The 24,479-nt window shown below is 41.3% G+C and overlaps 2 protein-coding genes across 2 annotated transcripts; both read left to right on the forward strand.

The window, feature by feature from the left end:
• Positions 1-348: 348 nt before the first annotated feature.
• Positions 349-12,507, forward strand: brap (BRCA1 associated protein). The gene is made up of 13 exons (XM_062412941.1): positions 349-703; positions 913-1,074; positions 1,811-2,027; positions 2,109-2,298; positions 3,289-3,402; positions 5,162-5,310; positions 5,684-5,759; positions 5,877-6,015; positions 6,933-7,042; positions 7,119-7,208; positions 7,349-7,452; positions 7,752-7,891; positions 11,828-12,507. The coding sequence occupies exons 1-13, from the start codon at positions 625-627 to the stop codon at positions 12,052-12,054; spliced, it is 1,797 nt and encodes a 598-aa protein (XP_062268925.1). The 5' UTR covers positions 349-624; the 3' UTR covers positions 12,055-12,507.
• Positions 12,508-15,658: 3,151 nt separating this feature from the next.
• tor4aa (torsin family 4, member Aa) lies at positions 15,659-22,610 on the forward strand. Its single transcript, XM_062412700.1, has 3 exons — positions 15,659-15,782; positions 18,926-19,345; positions 21,220-22,610. The coding sequence occupies exons 2-3, from the start codon at positions 18,926-18,928 to the stop codon at positions 22,075-22,077; spliced, it is 1,278 nt and encodes a 425-aa protein (XP_062268684.1). The 5' UTR covers positions 15,659-15,782; the 3' UTR covers positions 22,078-22,610.
• Positions 22,611-24,479: the final 1,869 nt, after the last annotated feature.

Here is a 24,479-nt window from a genome sequence, read left to right on the forward strand (position 1 = left end):
GTGTAGGCATAAAGCTGTTTTAGATTAATGCTTATTATGTAGACATACAGCTGATTTAACCTGATAAATGTTTATACTGAAAAATGTTTATCTGTACGTACGTGCATGCATACGTCTGGAGAGGTCGGGGTCCGGCTTCTGGATGGATGGACTCCTTTATCTGACAGAAATTGGGCTCGTCAAAATAATTTAGTGAACACTAATAGGCGGGCTGTTTATTTACTAATTTGCCTGTTTGTTTGTGTGTTTTTTAAATAACCCTGATTCATACTCCTGTGACAGCTGCAGTGCCGGCTCAGTGCCTGTAGGGGGCAGCTACACACTTGGGGTTAACCACTACTCCTTTGTTTGGTGTGCGAAGAAGAGTGACCTGCTCGAAACAGTTGGTAGCAGGATGACTTGAGAGACTCAGTTTTAGCTACAAAACACTCGTTTATTTTGTGTTCTTGGTCTGCGAAGACAACGCCGAATGACGAGCGCACTGTTTTGACTACAGTCAATGTGCCTCGGCTGGTTAAACGCAAGTTAAGTTAGCGTGTTATCTGGACATTTAGCAGGCTAGCTTAGCTGGCTGTCACCGGGTTGTTTTGTTCTCTGTTGAGGTGGCTGTTTCTGTCTTGACACATGAGTGTGTCGCTGGTTGTTATCCGCCTGGAATTAGCCGACCAGTCTCCTTCTCCCCAGGGTTTCCAGTACTCAGCTGGTGAGTCACCTAAAAGTAACTGACACTTTATTGTGACGTCAGTCCGGTAGCTAGCAGCAGTGTTAGCCAATCCAGTATCTAAATTACATAACTGGTGCTGCCATCAAACACTGACGTCTGACTTCGGTGCTGGGAAACTGTTGTCCCGTTTGTCGGAGCTCAGAGAAACAACCGACCTGTCTCACGTTTGTTTCTGTCTTGTTTTGCAGATGACGACATGTCTGAGGAGGAGCTGCAGGACAGAGCTCTGGCTTCAGCCAAACAAGCTCTGAGTGGAAAGACTGAGCTGGAGAGATCAGCTGTTCTGCACCAACACATTGGCAGCCGAGCCATGGGGGACATGGTGATAGAAACATTTGAACCCAGCCCAGGTACGACATACAACAAGCAGAGCAACATTATACAAGAGCTGTGTGCACAGTATAAGTACAAGAAGTACAAGTACAACGTACACAGGAATACTTTAAGGAGCTCAGACATCCAGAGGAAGCAAGGACTGAATCCCCCCCTCCGTGCTTTCAAAGGAATCACATAAGGTGGTTCCAGTGTTTGATGAAATCTTTTGGTGGTTTTCCAGTCCTGTCCAACTGGAACGCGACTCTGGGATAGTCCCAGAAACCGCTGTAGAAACAAAATCTTGCCAGTATGGTTTAGATCAGATTAGTGGCGTTCCCTTTATATTAGCTTGTCTTCTGTCTCTTCATGTGATTCAATCAGTGAGGTAGAGATGAGGGCTCTGTGGGCTCCATAGCATCTGCTGCAGGACTCCTGCTTCTTCTAGTCTCTGACACTTCTTTATGACACTAGTAGTTTCTTTAGGTCCTTCGTTATGCTACAGAATGTTTTTGTGATGGATCAAATTCCCCCTGTTGGGAATATGTGATGGAGAGGAATGTAAACAACTTAACTTCTTAACATTTTTGGACAGTGCTGTACTGGGGAACAAATTTACAACATTGACATGTATTATGTCAGAATCAAAAGATTTTGAGCCAAGAGCCACATTCAAGGTAGAGAAGTCAGCAAGTATTGTGAAATTAACATGACACTTTTGGTATTTCCATTTCTACAAAACCTTAATATATTACCAACCAATTCCCCCTCTAGATAAAGGAGGAGGTGAAGACCCTGGTGCTTCAGCCGAGCAGCGCAGTGAACTTCAGGCAGCAAACACTGAGGACCCAGAGGGTTTACAGAACAGCAGTGCAATGGCAGTCACTGCTCCAGACTCGCCCTCCAAGCAGCTGCCTGACCAGATCTCTTTCTTCAGTGGAAACCCCTCTGTGGAGATCGTCTACGGTATTATGCACCTCTACAAGACCAAGTGAGTCCCAGCTGACTTTTGTTTCTTCTGAAGTTATGTGCGGTTCTGAGCTGGAATGTGTATTATTTTGTTTTGTTGCAGCAAAATGACTTCACTGACTGAAGATGTAAGACGTAGTGCCATGGTGTGCATCCTGACTGTCCCAGCAACCATGACCAGCCATGACCTCATGAAGCTTATGGCCCCATATAATGATGTAATGGAGCATATGAAGATCATACGGGACTCCACTCCAAACCAGTACATGGTTCTGATAAGGTTTAGTACACAGGTAAAAATCTCTGCATTACTCAGCAGTATCTGGTGTTTTGTCTCAAAAGAAGTTTCTTTTAAAAAATTGACTGGAAACAAACTTACAACTCCCACCTACACACACAATGCAACCTCACTCAGCAAAGACTTTACCCAGAACATTTAGAGAGAAAGAAGTGGGGTTATCGGCTCTTCTCAGCATGAGGCACAAAGATTTGGGCCCAGTTCCACTTCCTACAGTGGTGTGTAGATGGCCTAGGTCGATTGAGGTGTGTTTGATGGAGATAAATCACCTTTGGGAGTCGTCTACGTGAGATGAATAAAATCAGGGAATTTCTGTTTGAACAAATGTCAGATTTAGAGGAAACTAATTCAATGTGATCTCGGTGGGATAAAAATATTCCATCACTGTAGAGGTCATTTAGAGTACGTTTACCCTTTTGGCCTATTGACTAAAAGTTGCAACTGTTCAACCTTTTTGAAACCAAAATTAGCATGTATACGCAGAGTAAAATCCACTGGTATTGAGTCCTTTCCCAATGCCACTAGAGAAGTTTGCCTTTTTCTTACTAACTAATTCAACCTCCCAATGAATTCTAACCAGATATTGAAAGATTGCAGGACTCGTCCTAGGATTTATACAAATTTTAGTGGAGAGTGGCATAATTGTCTCACATATACCAAAATGTAGTTATTGTTTCAAGTATCTAGCTGATTTGAATGCATATCACTGAATAGATGGTCTTTGATTTGATGTTCTGATCTGGGTTTTCAGGCTTAGAGTGTCAGTCATATCTGCAGTGCAGTGGTTCTGGTTGTTTTCTGGAGATAAGTTCAGGCATCAAGGACTTCTCAGTTAATTCAACGTGACACATCTTCTCAGAAAAATGAAAACAAAAGAAAATCAAGTTGTTAGATTAGAATAAGTCTATGCTTCTATTGCCCAATAGGTATAAGATGCTGTTTCACTGTACCATTCTCTGCTTTTTTTTCTTCACTGTTTGTTTAGGCAGCTGCAGACAGTTTCTTCACAGCGTGTAACGGCCGCCAGTTCAACTCCATAGAGGAAGCAGTGTGCCAACTTGTCTATGTGGAGCGGGCAGAAGTTATAAAGTCTGAAGAGGTAAATCACTAATCGCCTTAAGGACATATTCTAAGCCCATGGTATGGAAGGACGTACAGTTTTCCCTGTGTATCTGTTAAAAACAATAATTTGTCCTTTGATCAGTTCTATTTATTAATGAACAACCGATGAAGGACGTACCAAAGGGAGCCCGACAATCAACAAATGCAGGATGTTTATGTTGTGTGCTTGATTGTAGATATGCAAGTATAATTTATAATGTTTTAGTGTTTTAGTATTATTATTGTTTGTTTGGCTTTAACAATTCTCAAACCGAGCGGTGCAGCCTGTAAAGTTCTCACCAAGACACACTGGCTGCGGTTGTGTCGCGGAACAGCTGTGTGTCGCTGTGATCATGTGGTTCGTTGTTTATAAAACCTTGTCATGCTAGAACGTCTACTTGAGCACTTGACATGGTGCTGAAAAAAGGCAGAAGACAAACATTAAAAGTTTAATGTCATTTATATTCGTCATTGTTAGAACATTAACACGCACAATGAATTAGAATATTATATCTATGTTTATTAAGAAAATTACCTGGATAGTCCACTACTAATGCATAACTTGCCCTTATTAAATATCATTTTAAATTTTATTTTTAGAGGTGACTAAGAATCTCACCTAACTCTTATTCAGGACGAAGAGGTTTATTTTATAAATTTAATAGGAGCAAGTTATCAGTGCACTAATGAAAAAGTAGCTGACTTTCGCCTCAACTTTCCTTATCATTTCTACAGTCAAATCACTTGAAACTTGACATATTGACATTTGGGGTCACAATGAAGTTTTTGAAAAGGCATAGAGGTAATGATGTCTGATCTACTGAGCGGTTCATATGGCTTTCATAGTGCTGCCATACAAGCCAGTAGCCAGTCAGATTTACCTTTAGCCTCAGTGTACCCTCAAGCTCGGCCTGTATCATTGATTACAAGGCCAAAACACTTGATGGTGCTAAGGTGCACAGTTGTGTCCCTAACATCCCCTGGTGGCCACTAACGCCGGGTTCACACCGGACGCGGAAGCGACGCGCCAATCCTCTGGCTCCCATCCACTCCCATGTTAAATCGTTGTGCTGAACACACCGGAGGCTGAAGCGTAGCGTGGCGCCGCGGCTGCCTAGCGCCGTGCAGCGATCGTTTCGGCATAGAGTCTATTTTTTTCGCTTGACGCGAGCGTTGCCATGCTGCAAGCACTGGCGCTTTAGGGATTAGCGCTACCGCCTCGCTTTGGCGTCGCTTCCGGTGTGAACCCGGCGTAACACCTGCTAACATATACTGGTAGTTGGTAACCTATATTTTTCAAAACACCATCAAATATACTAGGGATATTCAACATCTCATCCTATATTCTAAATTTTGCCTTTTTACATGGCCATAAATGTGTGAGTGATTGATCGGAAAATGAAAGTGATTGAGGAGTGCAATGAAATACAGCAGTCATACGAGAAACCTCATAAAGGCTTTGGTTATATAAAAACACAGACACACGCAATAAAACTTCCGGGTGCTCATCAGCATCATTGCAGAACTTGTTCAGGAGCTGTCGTACGATGACGTCATTAACGAGGAATGTTTTTCTTATCCTAATTTGCTCAGGACTGAAAACCATTCAGACTTTCGACTCCACCCAGCATATCATTTACATTCTCTCTCTGTCTCTCCCCCTCTCTCTCTCTCTCTCTCTCTCTCTCTCTCTCTCCCCCTCCCCCGCTCTCCCCCTCTCTCTCTCCCTCCCTACCTCTCTCCCTCCCTCTCCTCAGGGAGCCAGTCTGCCGGTGATGGAGCTCACCGAAGTGCCAAAGTGCACTGTGTGCCTGGAGAGAATGGACGAGTCGGTTAACGGCATCCTCACCACTCTCTGCAATCACAGCTTTCACAGCCAGTGTCTCCAGCGGTGGGAAGATGCCTCGTGAGTTACACAAACACATACTCACACATACTCTGCCCTGTGTTTCCCACATATTGTTAGATAGATAGATAGATGATAGATGGATACTGTATTAATCCTGAGGGGAATTCAGACCTTATTTGATCAAGATATGTGACTAAAAATCTGCAGTGCTAGTTTCTATTGATCAGTTTAAATACAGAAGTCATCAACCACCATGATGATAAAGGAAGAATTCTCCCATGTTGTCTCCTCTTACTCTCAGCCCACTGGTTACTTCTCCAGGCTTCGTGTCATGTGTTGCTTGTTTTGTCCTTTTCATAACACATGTCTGTTTCACAAAGGCCCTCTGCACATGTGTGTGACAATAGATGAATGTGTGCTCTGTTTTCAGGTGTCCTGTATGTAGGTACTGTCAAACACCAGAACCAGTTGGAGAGAACAAATGCTTTGAGTGCGGCGTGCAGGAGGTAACTGATACTGTCTGTTTGTTTGGTGAATCTCCTATTAAGTAATTTTAACCTGGCAGTCTTTAAATCACTTCAGTGTTACCTTTCTTTCTCCCACTTTGCTATTTTTTTCTACAGAACCTGTGGATTTGTTTGATCTGCGGGCACATCGGTTGTGGTCGCTACGTCAGCCGGCATGCGTACAAGCACTTTGAGGAAACACAGCATACGTACGCTATGCAGCTCACCAACCACCGTGTCTGGGACTACGCAGGAGGTGATGAATATTTATTTATTGTATGTTTGTTGCCTGTTTATGATTGCGATTGTTATTTTATGTAGCGACCTGTGAGTGTTTTTTTCTCTTTGGGCTTGCTCTCATCTCTCCTGGTTTCTCTCTGGTAAATAGTATAATAGCTGTTTTAACCAGTTCTGGCCACTAGAGGACAGAAAGATACCAAAATATGCTGTTAACTATAACCATCAACAGTTCTTATGACTAAAATGTTAGCAAACAGTTGCCTTTTAACACATCCAGCATTCACAGAGAAATATTAGTATTCAATTAGGTTGATCACTGGCAAAACAAATTAAATTGTTCTTCAGGAGCTTCGGTCGTAACAAATCATTTTGATCATCAGATGGAAAATGGCCAGGATCTCGTAGATGTTCAAGCTTTTATTTTCATATTACCATTTGAAGGAGTTGTTCATGGTGTGTTAAAAATAGTAAGTGTATATAACAGTATTATAAATACATTTTAAATATTACAAAATACTTAACCCCACTTTTGAATGGAATTTCATGCACTCAATCCAATGTGGATGCATTGTAGGGTTTAAAACCCCTGATTAGGCAGCGTGAGGAACCTTATTTCATTAATGAGTATTATTTCAACCTTGTTTTGGTTCGTCTACAAATGTTAGAAAATAGTAAAAAACAGTTGCTATGATTATCGTTCTTGTTGGTCTTGTCCATTTGAGAGTCCAAAACATAAAGATATGCAATATTTAACATGATCCAAAACAGAGAAAAGGCATTAACCAGCAAATGTTGGTAAATGGCTAAAGCAATCAACAGTTTATTTGATTATTTGATTGATTCATCAACTGGATCCACTGGACCAACTTTAAAACTATATGGATTTTCTTATGACGCTGACTGATGAGCTGATGTTGAGCCATGTTGTTTTAGACAATTACGTGCACCGGCTGGTGGCCAGTAAGACTGATGGAAAGATGGTACAGTATGAGTGTGAAGGAGAAATATGTCAAGCTGACAAAATCGATGGACTTCAACTTGAGGTAAGCTTTTCCCCTATTTGTTTTTTTTTTGAGAAATCAACTCTGACCTGTTCTGATGAGAGTTCTGTGTGTACAGTACTCGTACCTGCTGACGAGTCAACTGGAGTCTCAGAGGATTTACTGGGAGAATAAGATTGTTCATCTGGAGAAGGAGACAGCTGAGGAGGTACTGATGCTCAATACATGTCTTTGCATAGGTTCACACAAAAATGTTTACTAGCTGACTTCTTTCATCAGATATGTCGTTTTTTGTCATTCTGTGCACACACATCACGTCTAACACCTGTGTTTATGTTTGCCCCTCAGATAAACAACATGAAGGCTAAATTTAAGGAAACTTTGGAGCGATGTGATAACCTTGAGCGTCGGTTAGGGGAAATAACCAAAGACAAGCAGAGCATGGAGAAAAAGTAGGTGTTGACTGATTGCTTTACATTTAGGTAATGTATTTCTGTCAGTTTCCAGACTTCTTGGGTTCTAGGTTTTCCTGTTATATTCTTCTTTTTATTCTTATTTCATCCAAATGTATCACTCTTAGCCCTCAACCCCAGGGAGTACTCACCATAACTTTTTGTCAACGATCGCTCAGTTCCAGTAAGTTGTGCAAGTGAGCCAACAGGCACCATACCAGGGCGTTTACACCAGAGTGAGAAGGTCTTGTTTCTGTAGAGAATGTGACAACTTACAGGTCTGTCATTTGCATGTTAAGGTACACTCGGTTAAACAGTCGAGTGTTGAAGCTGAGCCATGAACTGAAGGAGGAGCAGCAGATGAACCACTGTCTGAGAGACAATCAAATGCAGCTGCAGTCCAAGCTGGCAGAGGAGGAGAGCAAAGGAAAAGAGAGTGGTGAGTAGGGAGGAAACCCCACATGACAAGATTCTGAATTCATGGCAAAATCACCAAATATTCTAAATACATTTTTCAGTCTTCATCTGAACACATTCGCCAAACCCTTGCACAATACTCTGTGCACTGGATACAGTATCATCATGGAGGGGTCATTGTTTTTCCTTTTTTATCAGTACAGACTAAAAAAACAGAACTCCCCTTCCCATCAGAGACATTTGGTGCAAATTAAACTGAGCTGTAAGAATGTGCCAACAGAAACATTGTAGGGTCTGTAGAAATTGTTTGGCAGCTGGCCACAGTCAGCAACACGATGGGAAAGACAACAACCCTCTGAGTGACCACCACAGTGGACAGTGAATTTTTCATGGTTGCATGCTTTGAAATGGATTTCAACTGAATTTCATTAAATATCAATATCTTATTGCATCTAAAACTAGATACATGGACACTGACACACTCATAGTTTCACAGCTGGAAGCTTGTCACTAGTAATACGCTGAGCTTTCCCCCCCTCACAAATTTCATTCATTTCATAAATCACTTGAACAGAGTTAAAATCTGTTTTACATTGCACTGTCATTAAGTTGATCATGGATTAAAGGTTCAGTGCTTAGGATTTAATGGCATTTTCTACTGAATCCCATTCCCCTCACCCTACCTTTCTAAAGAAGCTTTCAAGACATCTGGAGATTATCTGCACAATTTAGTCCAGACTATCTCTGGAGGTTGCCTTCTGGTCAGACTTGTTCACGCAAACACTGAAATCTCTAGAGAGTTCCAATCCACAACCTTCACTCAAGAGCAAAACGCAGTCTTGAAGTTAAAGTGAACTCTGCCTGGCCCTATGTTTATAGATGTGGATGTGTAAATTAAAGATTTTTACAAAATTTTGAGCAACGACACAACAACACAGGCTACAATGTGTTTGTAATGGGGCAACAGTGACCGTCCACATAATGTCCTCGAAAAGTCATTTTTTTGTGGCTGAAATTGTTCTAAGTCTGTGCCAAAAATCTGCTAACATTATACATGTCTCGACTCTAAACTTTGATGTAAGTACCTTCATTTAAACACTCACATCTATAAACGTAGTGTCCAGGTTGAGAAATAACAGAATTATCTTTTTAAATTATATAAATGGGACATTTATCGTGAAGATTATAACGACTGTCATGGAAAGGACCAACAGGACCATGCAAGGGAAGAGTCGGCAAACAGAAATGTATCCTGCAGAGTCCAGCAATGGTTCACTTGCAGAAAGTTGTGTAACTGATGAGATAACCTTTCATATATATTCACTGGTATGAGTAAAATAAGCTAAAAACTTGAGGCAGTAGGTGGGAAGTATATCGTTTTTTGTACATTATATGTTTCACATTTAAATCCTCTAAAACAAAGCCTAAGACACAGCAAGGATTTGTTTTAGTGTGAAAGTCTATGACCCCTTCAATTTGCTTCAATAATGTGAAGAACATACTGTATGGTGACAGTTCTGGATGGGTCAGATTTGCCTTGGAGATAATTGCACTTCATGGTTCAGATCTGGTACAGAACTCTGTGGATGCACCAATGGTCCAAATGTCTGCTTGTCATTTAGAATATGGCAAATGAAAGGGAATATAAGCCCTCAACTGGATGGAGTATTTTTGATCTAGGACTTATATTTGCAAATCATAAACAGATGTGCCTCTGGCTGAGAATAGTGACATTCTGCGGGAGCATCTTGGGTAAAGGGAAGAGCTGCGTGAAGGATGGAAGTTTTATACCGGACTGTTGTACAGGGGGTATGGAGATGAAATGAAAAAAACGTACAGGATAAAACAGTTGCACAACGGGTTTCGCTCACTACCCCACTTCTCTCCTCTGTACACTCCCTTGTTCATTTTTGGTGGTTGTTTAGAAGATGAAAAGATAATGGGAGCAGCCTGTGTTTCCGGAGTCTCACAGACATTTCTGCCAAGGAAAGTTTTTAATCACCACTTTGCCTGAGGGCAACATAAATGTCAGTTTATTAGGTTTGAGTGGAAGTATTCAGTCTGCTTAGTCACACCTGAAATTTTCCCACATTAGTCCACTCTGAGGATCAGGAAAGTATCAACAAACGTGCCTCAGTGCATGTGCACTCTGTTTATGTGCAAGTTCCACACGTCTCATTTGTAAAAAGGTTTCTAAAGTTAAATCCCTAGCTTTGGCAGAAATGTGTCACACTGTAAGAACAAGCTTGAGGTGAAGCAGTTTAGAATGAACACACATCTTCTGATCTGTCATCAGTTGAGTCAAGTGATGATGTGTTTCAGGCTTCTGCAACAATGATGACAATATATCACAGATGTTTCTATCACATTGATCCGTAAAGATTCAGAGACTCAGTCTCCAAAGCTGAGAGAGATTTCTGGTTTTGTGCAGCAACAGACTTGGTCTTAAGAAAGACTGAACAGTTGAGTTCAGACACTGATACAGTTAACCCTGTTCGCTTTACTTGGCACAAGCACCCTCCACCTTTGTTAAGAGCCCATCTGATACCTGGATTCTGAGGCTGACACTTATATTTGAGATTCAACAAAACTGGAGAACAATAGTACTGGTTGACGTTTGTTAAATGAAGCGTAAAAAACACTTTAAGGTACCTTTTATGTTTCTTTAAGTTTGTATGTAGAAACATGACAGAATTTTATATATATATATATATATATATATATATATATACTGAGCGGGACATTTTACAGTTGAGCACACCTGTAGCTATGCTCACAGCCCCGGGCTGAGCTCTAACAGGTGACGTTCAGGTATCACGTTTATCATGTTGACCTTGGTTTTTTAGCGGTAGTGAGTTTTGTTTCTTATCAGCTGACAAATATCTGTGGTAAGATTTATTTTGCTCATGATGATCAGCTGGACTGTCGTACATGACTCATTTAATGTTGTATTTCTCACCTTCTTCTTCAGCTGCATCCCAGGACACTGTTTACACCGGAAGCCTCAAGCTGTCTATCAGCAGGAGTGTGTCGTTTAGTTTTTGTTGTTTGCGACAGCTCATTTGTGGGAAAGATTATTCACATTTTCAGTTTCACATCTTTTCATTTAGGATTATGATAATGACTTGCATGGGTGTCCCTTTTCCCCAGCTTAACTTATGTGTGAATGTTGAACTCAGTCTCTTGTACAGGCAGAACGTTCACACCGATGTGTGGAGTTGGACCTTGAGGCCAGCAGTGAGGGTTGTACATATCTCTAAGCTGTACATATATAGCATATCACATATCTGTGTGAAAGTATGTCAAACACATTTTTACACTGATTGGGTGTTTCCTTATTATTCATGAAAGCAGCTGTATATTTATTATGACATGATATATGTATAATATTAAAGGAATCTGTGAATGTAGTTTCACAGACGTCTGAAGTGATGTTGAATGTACAGAACATTTTTGGCTGAAGCTGCTTTATATACTCAGTTCAATGTTTATCCATGTCCAATGCCACTGTACTGTTTTAGTTCACTCTCATAGAATCATTTCTACATCAAGAAGCCACTCGGCTCCCCCTGCTCCTTCATAGGGGGGCAGGAGCACTTACATCAGATTCCAGCACCGTCAGACGTTTTTTTTAATGAAAAAAATGGTAAAAGGGATGTTTGTAGATGCAACAATGTAAAGGAGAGAATAATTTACCTAGATCCATCAGTTAAACATAAACATGACTCCCAATGAATAATGATGTTACTCTGTATCTGATGGGTTGTATTTAAGCAGATATATCAATTTGGTTTCTAAAGCTCACTGTTGGCCCCAAGTGGACAAAACATTCTTTATCTATATGTGAAATTGGTTGTTCAATCGTAAGTTGTTGTTTTTTCTAAATGTTAACGTTATTTAAGTTTATTTTTTTATTAAAAATAAATGTAACGGTTTGTTTTCTTGTGTTTTTCTATAGTGCATCATAAGGATGGGATAATATCAGAGCTGGAGGAGCAGCTGAGAGACTTGATGGTTAATCTGGAGATGCAGAAGCAGATTGAGCAACTGACTCCAGAGACTCGCAGTGAGATCCAGGAGGGACAGATCATCGGAGCCAGCCCGGCAGACAGCACACTGGGCTCGGCCGGAGCTGGCCCCTCCTCTGGCAGAGAAAGGAGAGGCCGGGGCAGGAAGAGGAAGTAGGCAGTTATACAATCTACTGGAAAGTGCGAGAAACGAATCTCTGCCTCCAAGCATGGGTTGTCCACATTTACTATCCTGTGTCTACATCATTGTGGCTCCCTCAAAAAGCACGAAGAGGAGAAATGAAGATGTGAGACTCTCTACGAGTAAATTGTGATATTTACCTGCACAGTTATTCTCCTGAAGTTAATGTAGCTTCTCTAAGAAGAAAATAGGAAGATGTGAGTGGATTTCTCATTATAGCCACAACAACCTTTGTGGTTTCCAAACATATTGATATGAATATCTTCTGTTTCCAAATCTTAAAAGATCTATTTTGGTCAAAGATTGTATTTATTTGATCAAAACAATGTTTGTTTGTTCCCAGTCTAAGACTCTGTGATTGTACTTGCTTTCAAAGTCTTTTGACATCTTTATTTTTCTGTAAAATGTAAAGATGCTGTTTCTTCTAAACTTGTTTTGTCGGTTCTTAAGTAAAATCCTGAAGTGTTTTCTTTTGAAAAGAATTTGACAATACTTTCTGAAACGAACCCTGAAACTACTCGACTTGATAAAGATGGATAGAAGAGATGGAGGGAGAAATGCGGTTGCTTTTACACATTTTAATATTTACCAGTGCAGTTTCCTGGTCCTGGAAAGTCCATGGAGAGGAGCCAGTGCACACTCAGTCATGAGAAGCAGGAAGCTCAGTATATTTCCCTTTCATCATCTAGGTCAGTGAGCCAGGGACAAAGTTACTCTCTGAAAGACTGTGGAGTGTCCCTGCTAAATACGAATTAGATAGAATTACCTCAGGAGCTTTAGGATACTGAGGATCTCAATAACAAACAATCTACTAGTTATGGCAATTCATCTGCACAGGACATGCCGTACTAACAACCACAGTTATAACCTGGCCTGCTGCTGCAATTACGTTTTGTGTGTCAGTTATCATCAGTAATTGAATTTACTCAGGTGCTGTATTTAAGTGTATTTTGAGGTACTGTGAATATTTTGCTATATTTAAATCTAAAAATATATTGTACTTGTAGTTATTTTACATTTTATTTGAATTATCCATTATTCAATCCAATACAACTGATCTGCCATAAGGTCTCATTTGTGATGCCCACAAAGTTCAGGTTTTATCTAACTTACATTTTATCAATGAGGTCTCGGTTTGGGGTGGTGTGGTACAGGAAAATCTTTGGAGGTGTTTCTAATATTCTAAAGTCTCTCACGGATGGCAATGAAATTACCTACTAAGAAAATGTGTTTATGTAATGCAGTCCAGTACGACACCATCTTAACACATTTCCTAGTATTTCAACAAAATCTTTACACTCTAAATTCTCGTAAGTGGACACTGAGTATACATTCATTTTATAATTATAATTAAAGTTTTGAGAAGCATTGGAGTATTAACTTGACAGAAAAATAATTACATTACATACAACCAACTGGGATCCACTCAGGCTCGAGAAGTTAGCATCTTCCAGTTTCCTCTGCTCTCATGTGGATCAGGATTGGGAATAATGAGTAGATTAATCAATTATATAAACAACTGTTTAATAACAGTGAAATTAGCTCCACGTTGACAAGCTGCAACCTTAAACTTGTCCTTACATACTAATGCATTAATGATGCCTGAGCAATGAAATCATTCTCTGAAAGGGTGTCTTCTGTCTGCAGGACCCGTTAATACTTTTGCAGTACTGTTGCTGTGTGACATAAGTAAGCTAGGATCCATATACTGCTTCCATCATTATTGCCATCGCTGAAAGGTTGGGACCCTCTGGCCTAGGTCATGTTGTTTGTGTGTGTGTGTGTGGGTGTGGACATCTGTCCTGTAAACAAAGCACCGACCACACAACATGCATGTATTTTGAAAAATCTGAAAAAATGGCCTTTATTTAGAAATGTGGTGTTGAAAGTACGTTTTACCAAACATCGCAGAGAAGGGGATTTACAGCAGGACAACAGTTATGGAGTAGAAGGAAGTTTGAGTTCGGATTTCCAGGAATGTGCTTATCAGCTTTCTTGCCAAAAGCTGGATGAGGAGATCTATGCCACTGAATATTGTTTCCAGGTTTAAAGATGAGCTAATTAACATCTGGCTGTAGCTTCATACAATAAAGACATGGGAGTGGAGTCAAGTTTCCCACTGGAGTTTTAGCAAGGACGTGAATATTCAGCTAACATGAACCCATTTGCTGAAGCAGTGAACAAAGACAAGAGAGCTGAAGTTTGATGGATCAGAGAGCAGCTTACACTTTGTAGTGACTGAAGAGAGCAGAGAAACCACTGATGTGTGGTTTATTAATAGAGTCTGATGGTACACTGGCTTGGTTTGTGGTGGTCATACTACAGCTCGCTTGGATAAGTGTAAATTCACAGCACATTTCAGCCCAGGCTTAAAGGTGAACACAAATGTTGCTGTTGAATCTCAGTTTTAGTTTTTGTTGTTGGCTCTGAGGCCCCCCTCCAAAATTCAATAGACAGTTCAACTGATGAGGATAAAAGGTGTAAAAAGAGCAATAACACCTACAGCTCCTCCTGTGCAGCATGCAGAAAAAAACATGGATTCATCTGCAGCCTTCAAGTCAAAGTGCAGCTTTGATCCGTTCTGTTACTGCCGGTTGATTGATTTTACAGACTGTTGCAGCAAACATATATCCCAAGGATGGTGTCATGAGTGACTAATCCCTTTCCCTCCTACTACAGCATTAACAGTTTACTTACAGCAGCTTGTTGGAAGTAAACTGTGTATAAGTGTGGGTGTAACAGCAGCTTCCTGTCCAGAGGGAGAAAAAAACAACACTAAGAGATGATGAAAGCTCAGTGTCTTCAGAAAGTCTGATCACTTCCTTTTCACGTGCTGCAGGCTTGTATATATAGATATGTTATTGCATAGCATTGCATAATACCACTGAACATTGCTTAATTTCCTTTTTTACTTAGAACCAATTATTAACATATTTGTGAGCTTCAGTTTCCTTTTGCTCAACTTGTCGCCTCCAGCTCACAGACATGCAAGTTGTATTTCCTCTTAACTCTCAACGACAAACAGCTGTATAATTTTTTTCAAATTGTCAAACATTACCACTTTAAAAAGTCCAGTGATGGTTAATACGAGTTAATGATGAATGAAGTCTGCGGTTACATATTTTTTTTGAGATTATCTACAGTTAATCATGTTGAGAACAGAACTAGAAAGACACTTTAGTTGACACACTTTCAATCGTTACATGTTGTGATATTTGTTCAAATAATAGGGATGTGGTGTTTAATGCAGAATAACACATCTAATCAATAAATTATGAGTAGAATTATTTAAAATTCAATTATGTTTAAACATTGAACCAAGCCAGGTGTTTGGATTTAGATTCCCTGTTTTAAACATTGAACCAAGCCAGGTGTTTGGATTTAGATTCCCTGTTGAACCGAATTCTCGTAATTTAAAATTATATTTAATTGTTTTTAAATGAACCAAATGGACCCAGGGACGTGTGTCAGGCCCTTATGGTTTAAAGGCAGCACAAACTGTGAAGAAGAATGAGAGAACACAAGAGGAAGAAAGAGGAGGAGCCAGGGGATGGTAGAGAACAGGCTTTGGAGCCAACACAGATAAGACTCTTCCTGAGTTGAGCTGTTTGCTGTGTGGGGCTCTTCTCTGCTGTGTCCGCTCCCGAGCCATGGACTAAACCTGCACACACCGCTGCTTTGAAAGACTTGAGCCACATTCCAAGGTAAGCAGACTGTTTCCTCTCGCAGGTTCTCACTGCAGCTCTCCATTTTCAGTGTCACATTTCCCCCTCCCCTGGCTTTGCAGGCTGGGTGTAAGGCAGCAGTTCAGTACCTGCGTCTGCTCTGTGTGAATCATCAATGGATCTCCCACAAAGAGTCGCAGTTCTTCCAGAAAGGGACAAACCTCCGGCTTTTTGGGGCATTTGGGTTCGTTTCCAGCAGTTCAAGAGAGACAGGTTCAGCAGGGAGGCATTTTCACTTGTTAAATATCAGAGTGCTTAAGTGTTCTAAAATGCCTGGTATGCAGCCTCCTTTCAGGCCCCTGCTTGTGGGAAAGACAGCAGAGAGAGCAGATACAGTCCTGATACTGTCCCTCTGCTGTGGGCTTCTCTGAACTCTTTTAAGCTGATGGAGCTTGTGCACACTTGACAAGTCTTGCAAACTTCTTTGGAAATGAGGCCGTATCTATGCCAAGATCATGAAGTCACACAATGATCATACTGTGCTCGGTTCCAATCAGGAGCAGTGTTGTGCTTCCTCCCTGCTGTGACAGGAGCAGAAATACATTCACTAGAACTCACGTTTATTGTTAACGTGTGTGTGTGTGTGTGTGTTACTGAGCACCCCTGGGTGTAACTGAGAGTTCCTCCTTTTTCTGTAAGGCCAGAAAGTGGTCAAAGAAACACAACGCGTGCTGTTACACCCAAGATAAGTGTTGTTCAACTCTGGAGTTGACTGCTCACTATAGGGACTCTTTCTGCACACTGAACAATGGCAGTAGTTTGAACACATTATCTGAAGTTCGGCAAATTAACTTTAGCCATCAAACAGTCAAACCCATCTAAATGCTTTTGTCTGCAACGTCCAGCCTGTATTCAGTGTACGTTGCAGACAAAAGGTGTTACTATGCTCACCTCTGTGAAGTTGCACATGCACTGTTAATGTTTCTGGAGGGATCGCACTTCCCCTTTTTTCTGCAAATCGTTTTTTTTCCACGTCATTTGAATATCAAAAGTGCAGCACTGGACCGTGTGGGAGTGAAGTCGCAGTAACTTCAGCAGAGCTAATAAAAAAGCAGAGGTAACAACAGAGACACCAGTCAGAAAGAGTATGAGCTGAGTGACAGATTGTGTGAGGATCTATAGCCGGGCCTTTATCAGCTTCCGGACGCCACACTTATAGAGCTTTTCTAGTCTTGATGATCACTCAAAGCGCTTTACAGTACAGTTTTACATTCACCCATTCACACACACATTCATACAGTGCATCTATTCGCAGCACTTTGTTATTCTATGGGGGGTCATTCAGGGTTTAGCATCTTGCCCAAAGACACTTCGGCATGCAGATAGGTCAGACTGGGAAATCAAACTGCCGACCTTCAGGTTGGAGGACGACCACTCTACCCCTCAGCCACAGCCGCCCATGTATTTATATGTAAACCAGCCTGGTGGGGTACATAATGACAAACAAGTGGTTATGCAATGGAAAGGAAAGATAGTTAGAGCGGTAAAGCTCTTTCTGATTGGCTGCTTGTAATTTCTCCATATTAACATTTAAAGGAATAGTTCAGCATTTCAGGATTTATGTTTATTCACTTTTTTTGTAGAGAGCTACATGAGAAGTTTGCTGTCACTCTCATGTCTGTGTGCTAAATATGAAGTTACAGCCAGGAGCTGTTTGGTATTAGCTGTAAACAAATGTGTCTACAAGCAGCTTGACAGCTCCCTCATCAACATCCGCTAGAAACTCTTTGTGTTGCTCTGCTCAAACAGAACATGCAAATTGTTTCAGTCTTCATGAGATTAAATGACTTAACTTCTCTCATGGCTGCAGCTGCATGTTCACTCTACTTGATGTGTGTTTCCCAGCAGGCCACACTTCTGCTTCAACCTGAAGTAAAACTGTTACAACTGTGGTTTTAGCACCAACATCACTAAATCCTACATTTCCCCAAAAAACCCAAGGTTTTTCCTTAATCTATCCAGTGCCACAAACATGTGGTTATTATAAAGTTTTATTAAAAATAATCACACGATTGAGTAATGATTGTAAAACGTTATTAGCTTTAACATTAATAATGCAGTAAACATTTTTTAACCATTATTAAAGCTGCACTCAGCACTATTTTCTAGTACATACAGTGTTTGTGGTGTGACAGGGTTCACACATAGTGACGAACACACAGAGAACCATCTCACAGCTTCGAAGGTTTTCCTCTCTCTCGCTGAGGATTGAACGGATAGTTCACCCCAAAATTAAAGTGTCTTGTGGATGCAAACACTTCACCCAGCCCTCCAGGGACATAGTGGTTAGTAGATATCTTTCAGTGATCTATTCCTTCAAGCTCTATGAGACATACTGCGACTTGTGAATATGGGCTATACACATAACATTTGATTGATTCTCCACACCTCTATGGAGCATTTCAGCCTCTTTCAGCTCATTGGTTTGATTTAGGATTTTTCAAAATTCCCTTGCATCACCCATGCTTTTCAGACTCATCACGCAGCGGGTTTCCGACTGGACTCTCCCTGTCCAGCAATTAACTGCTCACACAAAAAGTTAGCGACAAGAAGGCGAACAAAGTGGAGTGTTAACCGCAAAAGAGCCTAATCATATTTACTGGGAGTTGGTGGAGAACAAAACAGAGAGGACAGAGGTGAATGAGGCTGATGGGGAAGAGGATTTGTTTCCAGTCTGTAATGCTGCCCCCATGTGGCACAAAAAAAAAACAAAATGGGTTAAAAGGTGATTTTAGTTTATTTCACCATCAATGAAATGGCACAACATTTTTAAAAACTGTTAAACTTGCAAAGAAACATCAATGTCACTTAACAGCAGCAAGAGAAAACACAGTTTCAGTTAATATTGTAAACCTGGGAGGGAAAAGTCTCCTGTTGACAAAAACCAGCAGCTGTGGAGCAACGTTTAAATATCTGGCTGCGCCGGCTCCGCACCTTCCAGTCACCAACTTTGACTGGAAGTGCACACGAGGTCTTTTTGCTTTTGGGCAGCCAACTCTGCCTGTTGTGATGCTTTAAGTAGTATTAACCGAAGTTTCATCCTGTAGCTTCGAACTTTGATGATCTTAAACATACAAGGAATCATGTGATCCATTGTAATAAAAATGTTCTTCTCTCTGTAGATGAGCGACCAAGAGAGCAGCTCCTCGGCCTCTCAGACAGAGGGAGAATTTGAGGGAGACATGGAGGGGGACGAAGAACTAGAGGAAGGAACAAAAGACTCGGCCCCCAGTCTGTCCTCCACCCTCCGCGCTGTCATACGTATCAAACAGAAGTACCAGGCCTTGAAGAGGAGGCGTGAGGAGATGGCCCTGGTGCTTGGGGGACCCGGGACCATCACAGGAGCTCCCGCTAGAACCAGCCCCAAAATCTTCACCTTTGATGGAGTCACCCCTTCGTCCGCTGTTCCTCAGAAGAAGAAGAGGAGAAGGAGGAGGCGCGTGATGTATCCTAATGGAAATAGGAAAAGAGCCCCCCCGAAGCAGGAGCGCAGCAGAGCCAAATACTGCCTTTACCTGCTGTTTGCCATCGTCTTCCTCCAGGTACGTAGTCTGACATTTAGAGAGATTTTTCATGACGTTTTACAATCCTTGTTAGAAGTACAAAAATGACAACGTAGTTACACTTTACATTTTAGAGATTGACCTCAAGAAATGAGACGACTGTGGTTTCATTATAACATATGTAACCATCCCTTCAACTTGACCTCATCTGAGAAGCCAGGTTGAGCTATTCATTAGTATTTTAGAAGCTGAGTTTGCCAATTGGATGATTTGTAGTTGTATGGATTTTATCTTTTAAAATAAGCTAATATTAAATGTTAATATTCCCAATGGCCTCCTCTTTGCCCCCTGGCATTGTGTTTTTTGTTTTTCCTACATTATGTTATTGAGCTGTTGGCTTGTTAAAGGATTAGCCTGTGTGGCTTCTAGACAGTCATTAACTTCATTGCATACCTTCATACCATGCATAACATCTGCACAACTCCTCTGTTGTTACCACAAGCTCCATATCAGCGTTTGGTGAGCAGAGTCAGAGCTGCAGGTGAGCCGCGGAGGGGCGGGTGGAGGCCGGGTGGAGGCAGGGTGGGTGTATTTTGCACACTCATAGATGTGTGCATACTAAAAGAGATAAAGACATTTTAGGGTCACGAAGGGATTTTATTTTATTAAAACACTGAATATGCATCTTTGAGGAACAGAGATGAAATTGAATCGATTCCAGGAGAGAAACTTTAAACTGCTGCACTATTCAACAACATCTTCACTTATCTGATCACTCCATCTCCACAGACACAGCAGGGGATGGGGGTGAGGAATTTAAAGCTGGCCCCTCTGTGATAGAAGTGCACGGGCTGAACTGTTAGTCTGCATGTTCAGTCCAGTCCCTCTGGTAGGTCACTGCTAGCCATTCCAAAGTCTAAGCTGAAAACCAGAGGAGCCTTTTCCTTGAGGGCCCCTCAAGGGATGTGTATCAATCAATCAAGTTTTGGCTGGGTGTATGGCTTTATTATCTGTTTCTTTGCTGTTGTTCTTTTTTTCATTCTGATTATTTGTGAGTTTTATATTGTTTATTGTAAAGCCCTTTGTTACTTGTAATGATAAGTTCCATACAAATAAAGTTATAATTATTATTAAGGCCTGAGGTGGATCCTGCATCATTACCCTGAGGCGCAGTTTGGTTTAGTCTGGTTAATCTGGGGATGACTCTGGTTGACTCTTACTGTTGCGTGTATCATGCAGCTTAAATTATTACTTAATAATTTCAAATGGTCCAAGTGAAATTAATGTGGTGTACAGGGTTTGCACCACCCCTCCGAGACATTTCATTGTCTTTGTCAAGAAGTTATCAAATTTTATTATTTTATCTTGAAACAACGATCCGTCACACAAAACGACAAAAATCCACTGAAGGAGCTTCTTGAGAGCTTTTATGAGATTATTTACTAATTTCATAGTTGTTCTATGACAGTAAACTGACAGAAGACATCTCCCGGCAATTTGTGTTGATTTAACACTTAATAATCAATCTTAATAATAGCTAGTTGCAGTGTTACAGGTAACCTGTGAGGGAATAGCCAGACCTTGCCTGGTATTCTGTGTTTGAATGAGTCAACCAACAAGCAAGAACGGCTTTAATTTGATAAAATACAGCATTGAAATGATTGCTCAATATATAACAAAACAATGTACATTTGAGAGATTTTGACACTAGACTGCAACCACAAGATTCAGAGTGGTGGACAGAGATTCATATTTCTGACAAATTTGCGATTGCTCAACTTGTGTAGGGTCTAGGTTTTTTTTTTTTTGCCCTCTGAGGTCGGGGTAGTTGTCTTCTTTACCAAGCTGGTAATCCAACCATGTTTAGAGTACGTAACTGCCCCCATCTTATTCTGAATATTGTCTGTTTCCAGGTGTACAACGCCATAGAGAACCTAGATGACCACGTACTCAGATATGACCTGGACGGGCTGGAGAAGACCCTGAGGAGAGAGGTGTTTGGACAGCAGGGAGCAGTGGAAGGGCTGCTGTCCCACCTGCACGACTACCTGTCCACCTACGTCCACAACAAGCCCCTCGTGGTGTCCATGCACGGCCCCAGCGGAGTGGGCAAGAGCCACTTGGGACGCCTCCTGGCCGGACACTTCCGCTCAGTGGTGGGGGAGTCACTGGTTCTGCAGTACTACGTCCTCCACCACTGCCCCCAGGAGGCCGACGCCCTGCAGTGCGCCCACAACCTCTCGACGCTCATCTCCCAGATGGTGGTACGCGCCGAGGAGGAGGAGAAGATCCCGCTCCTCATCTTCGACGAGGCCGAACACATGCACGGGGAGATCCTGGACGAGCTGTTGCAGCTTGTGGCCTCCAAGAAGTCCAATGAATACTTGAACGCCATCTACCTGTTCCTAAGCAATCTGGGTCATGCCCACATCACCAAACATATGTTACACAACTCCTCAAGTAGTTCTATGGCGTTGACAGCATCCAGTCACCATAGTCACCTTGTAAAAGAGCTGACTCCAATATTACGCAACACTCTGGAGAATCTTCACTTGCTGTGGACAGAGGTGGACATCTTACCTCTGGGCCTTTTGGAGAAAGGTCATGTGATGGAGTGCTTCCTGGATGAAATGACTCGAGAGGGGTTCTACCCAGATCATACCAACATAGAACGCCTCGCAGGGGAGATTGAATATTACCCCGCTGTAGGGGGGCACGAATATTCCCAGATGGGCTGCAAGCAAGTGGTGGCTAAGGTCAACCTGCTGTGAAGTGCTCTGCAGGAAATGTCCGGATGCTTCACATGCTTTAAATTATGAAGAAACCGCTCGAGGGAAGTGAGTGGGTTTACAGAACTTGAATGACACATCTCAGATTTTTTAAGAGCAGCGACAAACGAGAGGTTCTGCTGTGGGAAGAAGAACGAAACCAGTTCAGAAGCAAAACATGTTTTTTCTCTCAGCTCTGGTGTTATCTTTTCATGCAGATACTTATGGCTTTATGTGCCCGGTACCTTTTGAGCTTTCTGCCTCCACCCAAATACAATGAAAGTAGAAAAAATGTCATCTCATGGCAAAAATAATAATGTTATTTAACTATGTTGACAGTTAGGTCTATATGATCCAGTGCAAGTTCTGCAGATCTCTGGTGATGACAGATGAATAATTGAAGTTTTGTCCTGTCCTTCCTGTTCCCCTGAGGATGAATCCTGCTGAGTTATTTTATCCCCTGAATGTTGTTGATGTTCCACCAGCGAGTAGAATGTATCCCTTATCTTGTGAAATAAACTGCTCAGTCAAATTAAGGTCAAACTTAAATCGCACATCATATCTTGATTAACGAATTATAAGGATTACAAGGACACAAAACTAGAGAGGAATCAACCAGGAAGGATGAGGATAGAACAGCTGTCTGTGGCCACCACATGTTAAACCATCCACTTGTTGTGAATTGTCTTGCCTCCATTGCACCTGTTGTCACTTTCATCTGCACCAAAGCAGGAGACATTGATTCACAATCACTTGTAATATATTTTTTTTGAGCAGTCAAACCGGTTTGCTTGTTGGGTTGGCAGTAAATCAAGAGACAATGACTCAGTGTTCAAATAAGACATTACTGGACATTTCGGTTTTCACCACATCGAACTTTCCCTTCGTGCAATACTTTTTATAGCCCTTCATAGACTCCTATCCTATTTAAATGCCATTTGCCTGATGAAATGCCATTCACCTGCATTGTACAGGGGTGGAGGCAGGGATCTCTAGACTGATGCTACTAGATGTTACTAAGAATATGATTATTGTGAATTTGGCTGAAATGATCCTTTTACCCCTTTAAGACAATTTCAGAACTGTATTGGCAGCTCAACCTCACATGGATGTGAATGAGGAACACTTATTTCTGATCATTGCACGGAATCACACATAAAATCAGGGGAGGAGTTAGACCTGTGGTCTGTCATCTAGAGAGGGAAGTTCACTTATTTGTAGTGCATCACTTATTAGAACTCATTATAGGGTGTTCAGAAGAACTCCTTTTTTTGTCTTACATTGAATACAGCAAGATTTTTTGTAATGCTAGTGCGAGTGTGAAGATTTAAAAAAATCTACAACGCGTACGCCTGTGGATTCAAAGTATACAGCGTAAGAACGGTAGATTCTGTCTCTTACCTGCAGATGGAAAGTGGTGCTAGTGGTGCCAGATGTGATGAAGTGGTACTCCTCATCACATCTGGATTTGTGATTCTTTTCAAGTTTATTTAATAAAGAAAGCGGTTTTTGTGTCGATATCCTGAAAGTCCACAGGCAAAGAAATGAAGTCAGCATTGCCATACTTGCACTAGCATTAATATACATTTATAATTGATGGATTTTTGAAAGTCCTCTGCTCAGCTCATCTTTCAGTCCAAATATTTAGAATATCAAATTACAATTGTTAAAATTAAAGGACACTATTAAAACATGGCTGAGTTTTTTCTTGATAGAACAGCAACTATAACCTGCGGAGATTCTTAAATAACATTGCTTAGCAAATAGTCGAACATTTGGGAGAAATGTTGCAATAATGGAATAATAAATGGAATCGTGTTTTAGTGTCTTGCTGCTGAGAGTTAGACAAGATGTTTGACACCATACGAGTTATAGCCAGCAGCTGGTTATCATAGCTTAGCATTAGCATTAATTAACATCATGCTAAGGAAATAGTCCCATACTTCAACACCTTCCTCAGAAAACTTGTTTACAGATAGTATTTTTTGATGAATATTTCCTACAATGGCTCCAACTCAATGTCCACATACTAATTTTCCCAGAGCTATTAACTCAGCCTCTTCCAGCAGCAGTTGGAAACGTCCATGACAACTAAGCAACCTCCCATCTGCTTTGAGGCAGAGCTTAAGATGACACAGGGTGGCTGAGCAGTAGAGAGGTCGTCCTCAAACCTGGAGGGTCGGTGGTTCAATCTCAATCGTCCCTAGCTGCATGCAGAGGGGTCCTCGGGCAAAGTGCTCAACCCTGAATGGCCCGCATAGAAAAAGGTGCTGCCTATAGATGCACTGTATAGATGAATGGGTGAATGGAACACTTAAGTAAAAAGTGCTTTGAGTGGTCATTAAGACCAGAAGTCTCTACAGTTCAAATAAATAAATACAGACCAAGATGTGGTTAAAGCTCAA

Source organism: Platichthys flesus, chromosome 19, assembly GCF_949316205.1.
Source record: "Platichthys flesus chromosome 19, fPlaFle2.1, whole genome shotgun sequence".
Lineage (NCBI taxonomy): Eukaryota > Metazoa > Chordata > Actinopteri > Pleuronectiformes > Pleuronectidae > Platichthys > Platichthys flesus.